The sequence below is a fragment of the Octopus sinensis genome, linkage group LG5 (genome assembly GCF_006345805.1).
Source record: "Octopus sinensis linkage group LG5, ASM634580v1, whole genome shotgun sequence".
Lineage (NCBI taxonomy): Eukaryota > Metazoa > Mollusca > Cephalopoda > Octopoda > Octopodidae > Octopus > Octopus sinensis.
In genome coordinates, this window is record NC_043001.1 from 23039223 (window position 1) to 23046722 (window position 7500).

General features: G+C 32.9%; 1 protein-coding gene across 1 annotated transcript in view; it reads left to right on the forward strand.

The window, feature by feature from the left end:
• LOC115211744 overlaps nucleotides 1-1404 on the forward strand; it is a 1581-nt gene extending 177 nt beyond the window's left edge. Inside the window, exon 1 of the mRNA XM_029780398.1 lies at nucleotides 1-1404. This exon is cut by the window's left edge and continues 177 nt beyond it. Within this exon, the coding sequence (XP_029636258.1) occupies nucleotides 1-1404 (1404 nt within the window).
• The last annotated feature ends 6096 nt before the right edge of the window (nucleotides 1405-7500 follow it).

The window sequence follows — 7500 nt, forward strand, 5'->3', positions numbered from 1 at the left end:
TTTATCCTGAAATGTGACGGAACGCGTGATTTGAGTAATACTGAAAATCTTGCAATTGTTATTAGGTACTTGCAAAACAGCAGGGTTCTGGAAAATTTAGTTGCGATGCCAACTACTCAACAATATGATACTGAAACATTGGCCGACTTGATAATTAAGGAATTAACCAACCTTTACATTGATCCAAAGCGTATGTTGTCACAATGCTTTGATGATGCTTTTGTGATGCCTGGCAAAATAGGTGGCATTCAAAGAAAGATTCAGAATCGACTTGAGAAACATATACCTTATGTTCATTGTCTTAATCACCAGTTGCATCTTGTCGTGGTTAACACAATAAAGCGGATTCCGGAGTTAGCTACGTTCTTTGACACCGTTAATATTCTTCATAATTTTATTAAACGGCCAAAGAGAGCTAGTCTCTGGAAAGGATTGAAGTTGCCACGTCTTATGGAGCATAGGTGGTCGGGTCATTTCACTGCCATTGCTTCTGTAATAGAAAATCACTCCAAAATTGTTGGTTTGCTAACCGAATGCACAGATTCGTCAGATTCAAAAACGTGTATAGAGGCAACTGGAATTTTACATCAAGTTCGTTCCCCAAGGTTTGTTTTTCTAGCCTTTGTTCTTAGCAAATTTCTGCATATAAATGGACCAGTAGACAAACAGCTTCAGAGTCACAAATGTGATATATACCATGACCTTGGGCTTCTTAAGATTGCAAAGAGTAAAATAACCAAACTGAGAAACTCTTTAATATTTGATGAGATTCTGAAACAAATGAGTCGATTTAATGTTATTGAGGAACGAATGTGTCGAAAAGCTTGCGGGTCCCGACGTTTTTCAGATTATGTTGTTGAATCCCTGGTACCATCACAAGATGACTGGATAACCTCTCATCGCAAAATTTATTTCGTGATCATCGATGAAAGCTTGGGAGTGCTAGATAATAGATTTTCTGAGCAAAACGATAGCATATATTCTTCCTTGGCAAGTCCGAGACATTTTTGGATTTTGATGCTTTTAAAACCTTTGAGCAATTTAGTTAATTCTGATAAATCGGCCTTACTTTCTGAATTTAGTGTGGCAAAAGCATACATTTCCAAACAAAATATGATGACACTGCTTGATATTTTTGGATCTTTACGTATTGTACAGGATGCCTTTCCAAATGTTTATCCTTTGTATGGCGCAGCATTAACATTTGGATCTAGTACAGCTACATGTGAATCATCGTTTTCGACGCTAACTCGAATTATGACACCCTTTCGACGAAATATGAAACACCAGCGAAAACCAAACCTCGTGATACTTGCTTCTCTTAATAAATACAAATCAAGTATAGAGAAGGACGATATTCTTAAATCTTTTGCCTTGCGTTGCCGTAGATTGCAGTTGTATTAAATAAATGTAACCTGATTTTATTTCATGTCCTGAATTTTTTTGAGAGACTTGTGTCGTACAGTTCTCGTACGACATAATAAAATAATACATTAAGTCCGTTTAAGAGATAGTACTAGATGCTTCTCGGCTCACTGGTACTACTCGAACTCCCAAGTCGACACATTGCTCATGAGCTGTCGGGTCCGTCAACCCATTGGCATTACTCTACCATATTTATCCAGGTGGACTAATCCATCCGTTCTACCTTGGAGGTGTTCTATTTCCACACAACAGAGACATAATCAAATTTCATAAACAGTACGGGTTTTGGAGTTCTGTTCAGCGGATGTAATACAAAAGACCCTTAGGAAAAGCCCCCTAAGACAAAAGTCCCTCAAACAACCCCCCCCCCCATAGTTAAAGTATGAAAGTGTTTTGGTTTTTTTACAACCACTGTTTCCGTTTTTGTTTATTTGAAATTATATAAAAATAATGTTTAAAGATTAGGCTGTTATCTCTAGCATGTGGAAATACCTTTTAGGCTTAACTATGTGCTTGCTGAAAATCATTAAAAAAAATATTGGAGTCGATACATTCGACTAAAAATTTTTCGAGGTGATGCCCCAGCATGGCCTCAGTTTAATGATTGCAACAAGTAAAATGAAAATAAAAACGACATATTTCAGAAGTATTGACCAGGCTAGGCGCCAACAAATGTGAAAAAAAAACAAAAAAAAAAACGAAAAATATAAGCATGGGGCTTTTGTCCAATTTCACACTTTAAGTAAGGGCTTTTGTCCGTACCCTTGTTCAGCACTCCCAGCTATCAAGATAGCACCCCCAGTTGCAATCGGCTGGCTACATGGCTTGTTGGTAGGGGTATACATATATAATTATACCAACGTTATATATATTACTTGAATTGACTGTGTGTGTGTGTGTGTGTGTGTGTGTGTGTGGTGTGTGTGTGTGTGTGTGTGTGTGTGTGTGTGTGTGCGTGCGCGTGTGTGTGTGTATGTGTGTATTATCTGATTTTTATTGATAAGGCAGTGATAAAATTCAGGATAAAATTCTTGCTTTAGGAAGGTACCAATAAGTTAGGAGGAGTTGCCTCCCTTGTTTCAAGTGCTCATATTCTGTTTGTTAACATGCATAATAATTAAATTTGATTACAATTTATACTCGTTGAGATTGTTTAAAAAATCAAGCATAATTATAAACTCTGGTCAAGAAAGGCAGGGAAGACAATATCAAAATTTAAATCAATTAAAAATAAAATGCTATGAGATAATGAGTCTGATTTTTGTGGGGCGTGAGTTTGGATAAGTTTGTATCCCGTGTGGGAAAAGATGATTATGGGGTCTCGCGAATGTCCTTCAACTCAGGAAAAAAAAATGAATCCTTAAAACAGAAAAAATGTTTCTCTTTCACAAATGAAAGAACCCAAAACATTTTGATTCCTCTTCTTCAGCCACGTAAACTTTGAACTTCACTGAATAATTTTTCATGATAAAAACAATCCCCAGTTTTTCACATACAGATTACAGCTAGATAAGATGCATAAGATAGAATTTTAATGCATAGAAAACAATTCTACAGATAAGATTTGAAAATTATTATGTGGCTGTGTGGTAAGTAGCTTGCTAACCAACCACATGGTTCCGGGTTCAGTCCCACTGCGTGGCATCTTGGGCAAGTGTCTTCTGCTATAGCCCCGGGCCGACCAATGCCTTGTGAGTGGATTTGGTAGACGGAAACTGAAAGAAGCCCGTCGTATATATGTATATGTATATATATGTATATGTATGTGTGTGTGTGTCTGTGTTTGTTCCCCTAGCATTGCTTGACAACCGATGCTGGTGTGTTTACGTCCCCGTCACTTAGCGGTTCGACAAAAGCGACCGATAGAATAAGTACTGGGCTTACAAAGAATAAGTCCCGGGGTCGATTTGCTCGACTAAAGGCGGTGCTCCAGCATGGCCGCAGTCAAACGACTGAAACAAGTAAAAGAGTAAAAGAGTATATATATATATATATATATTATGTATATATATTTAAATTCAAGGGAGATAATAAAAAGATATCACGATGTCATCTGTGGTAAGGAATTAAAGCAAGAAAATTAAATTTTAAAATAATCTACAAACAGGAAAAGCAAATTAATTTTCACGTAAAAGTTCGAATGACATATTCAAAGAATATGACACACCTGACGATGTGTTATGATACAATTTTTGAATTGTTTAAATAATTCAAATTTGCTATAAAGTAGTTTTAATATTCTTTGGCAATCTGAAAGTTATTTTGCATTCACAAAATTATTTTTTCCCTTTTATACTTTGTAACATACACAATACAAAGAAAATTAGGCAGAATATTTATATAGAAAGACAATAGATTTTCTTATTATCTAGAATATGTAGTTCATCATTACTTTTATCATTCAGCATTACAAGTCTCAACATTTACTCAAGAATGTTAAAAAAAAACAAAGGCAATTTAGCAACTATCACTCAGAGAGGTAGAATAAAATAGCAAAGTTACAATAATATACAACAAAAGACCTAAACAACTCAGCAAATTCGATAATAGAAAGGTAGTTATCATTATTTTCTTTCTTTCATCACAGTAACACTAAAGCTCCCAATTATGATTACATAGCTGAAACATCAAAGTGAGTGTTAACCTTTCCCTTTCAAAAATGAAGTATGTTTATCCTACTGAAAGCCATTGAGTGACATTTCTATTTAATGTTTGACTGTTTTTATACAGAACTAAACACACAAAACAAACATTAATACATACATACATACATACATACATACATACATACATACATACATACATACATACATACATAGATATATATATATATATATATATATATATATATATATATTATATATATATATATATTATATATATATATATATATATATATATATAATATATATATATATATATATATTATATATATATATATATATGTATATGTATATGTTAAGTACAACACATGTTTTGACCCATTGTTCTGAGTCTCTTCGGGTACACCTATAAAAAAGTCCATTATTATATGTATGTGTGTGTGGATATATACACATACACACACACACACACACACACATATATATATATAGTAACAAATTGAGGAAAAGAAATCCTTCAAAGGGGTGTGTTAAACATCCATTTCAATGGTACGTCAGTTGAAAACCATATAAATATGGATCTAATGCAATTAGAAAGATAAATTTAATAGAGAGATACTATTGACAATCCAATAATTTATTTATATTATAATATTACATGATATATTAAGAATATAATATAACATAATATTATATAACATAAACAATTATTAAAGAAACCATAAAAGGCTAACAAATTGTTTCGATACATATATATATATATATATATATATAGGAGATGTACTCGCATAGCAAGGGATTTGATCTGAGATCGTGTGCTGGAACGAAAACAATTGCAGCGTGGAAGGTGTTTGTAAGCCATTTAAGAAACACACAAAAGCCGTTCGATTCACTTCAACATTTAAGTTTAATTTGTCAAAATATTTTCGTCGCTAAAATCCGTGACCTGTTCACTGACAAAAATCCGTGCTGCATCTCAGAGATGCAGCACGGATTTTTGTCAGTGAACAGGTCACGGATTTTAGCGACGAAAATATTTTGACAAATTAAACTTAAATGTTGAAGTGAATCGAACGGCTTTTGCGTGTTTCTTAAATGGCTTACTGGCTTAAAAACACCTTCCACGCTGCAATTGTATATATATATATATATATATATATATATATATATATATATACTAGTATACTAATAGCTAAACCTGGTTTCACATAGTCAGTTTGGATGATGTGGTTGTAAAACCTACTCTGTGTAAGCATTCAACTTTCTTGGGCATGATTACATTAAAAAAACAATTTTAGAATGACTTTTTTCTGTCAAAACGCTGAAAATAACTGACCACCAAAAAAAAAAAAAATAGCAATCAAGATTCAACCAAATCAAAAAATAAACGCAAATACTAAGCGAACAAAGATACAAAACAACAGAAACAAACATGAAAAATAAAACAAAAATTAAAAGAAATAAAAAATTGGTAAAAAATCTTTTAAATTTTCAAAGGTCAAAAAACAATTAAAAGAATAATGACTGGAAAACATTGAATACTTCAACCTCAGTGCGAAATATTACACAAAATTTAAAAACCAAAAGAAAAAACACCCATCTGAAACTGAAAAGCAAATAACTGAAACACTACAAAGAAAGACTTCACAAAAAATCCCACTTCCATTGTGCGCACATATGCACACACACACACATTCACATACTCCCCCCTTTTACATACACAGACATATATTCACACAGAGTTAAAATGCTGCTTGATTTATTTTTTTCAGCATACTATTTTCATCATCTCACTACCAAGTATGACATCACCCCTTCCTTCCTTATTCATCTACCTCCCCTTCCTTTCTCATTCATAAACACAAGAGTATTATTATAGTAGATTATCTTGGTAACCATAAGTACTATGGAAAAATATAAAGCCCAACAACACCACAGGATCATTCTACACATCTGTATAATTTTTCGAGCAATTTCACCCAGCCATTTGACCGTGAATCCCAGGACAAGAAAGAATCGTCTATATCAAATTTATATGTATAGATATATACATATATATATTTTTTGATATACATACATAATAACAGTTCCCTTATATATAAAGTCACTTCAGTGTTGTGGTTTAAAGATAGAAGAAATTCTGTGTGAAAAGACAGGTATATGTACATATAGACATATATACATACATATATAGTTATTTTGCATGCTTTCAATGAATATGACATCGAAATCATGTGTAAACAGCTCCTTTCCTCAGAAAAGGAAAGATTTGGCTGCTATTTCTTGCATGCCCTGCTACCATGTAACAGGTATTTCAGGTCCTTTATTGCAAATAGCTGTTACGTGGTAGCAGGGCGTGCTAGAAATAGCAGCCAAATCTTTGGTGGTAAGATACGTTGAAAGCACTTGATAAAACCTATGGAAAATAATCATTTCACACTGAGGTTATAGACAGGTCTTTTACGAAATATTTACCATACTTTTAAATTCATTTTCACTTTAGAATATCTTTTAAGTATACCAAAAAAAATTTTTATAATGGTATGCACTTGAAAAAAATTTTTAAAAACATCAAAATATTGTCTGTTTAAAGAAAGCCAAAATATAAATACTTACTGTACAAACAATTTACATTTTTGAAATAACATTCACTTAAAAATATTTGTAAATGTTTAAAATATTGTTTTTAATAGAAACATTTTCTGTAAAAACAACTCTTATTTTTTTGTTGTCAAGTCACTGTGTCTAATCGAAAGGTTAGAATTTCTTCCCTTTCAAGATGAAGCTATATTCGGAATATTTCCCCATTATGCACCGTTTTGGGTATTTATACCTCAAACCTCAAATATCTCAATAACTACTGGTCTGACTTATGCAAAACTTGTTTTATTCCATTCCTATTAACATTTCAGGGGAAACTTAATTCATAGTTTCATTCAAAATAAGAATTATTCTTGAGAAATTCACAGTATTCTCAAACAATTTAAAAAGGATCTATTTTTTTACTAAGTTGTATGCCTTTCATATTTCAATCAATGATGTCCTCATCTACAAGTCAAACATTAAAAGTAGGATTAATAAAATTTCTTACCGTTTATCTCTCATCTGGCATGACATTGGAAGCTAAAACTGGAAAACAGTTTTCGATAAATTTCAGCACATTGCAAGGGCAGCAAAAAAGGCAAAGAAAGAAAATGAAAGAAAGAAAGAAAAAGTATGAAACATGCATAAGGCATTTATTGGCTGGTGAACTTATGCCATCACCTGGTTTAACACCCCCACCTGGTCCTTGGATGCCTTTAACAGAATCATTTCTATTGCAAGCTTTGAGACCAGATCTCTAATCTGAGGATAATATCCTCACTTCCTCCCACCAATCTTAGAGGCCCTGAAAAAGGTCATGGGCACTGCTCTTTGTCTTTTGATTAAGCCATTTAAAAAAGGAGATATCTTACATATTTACAGAATAAAA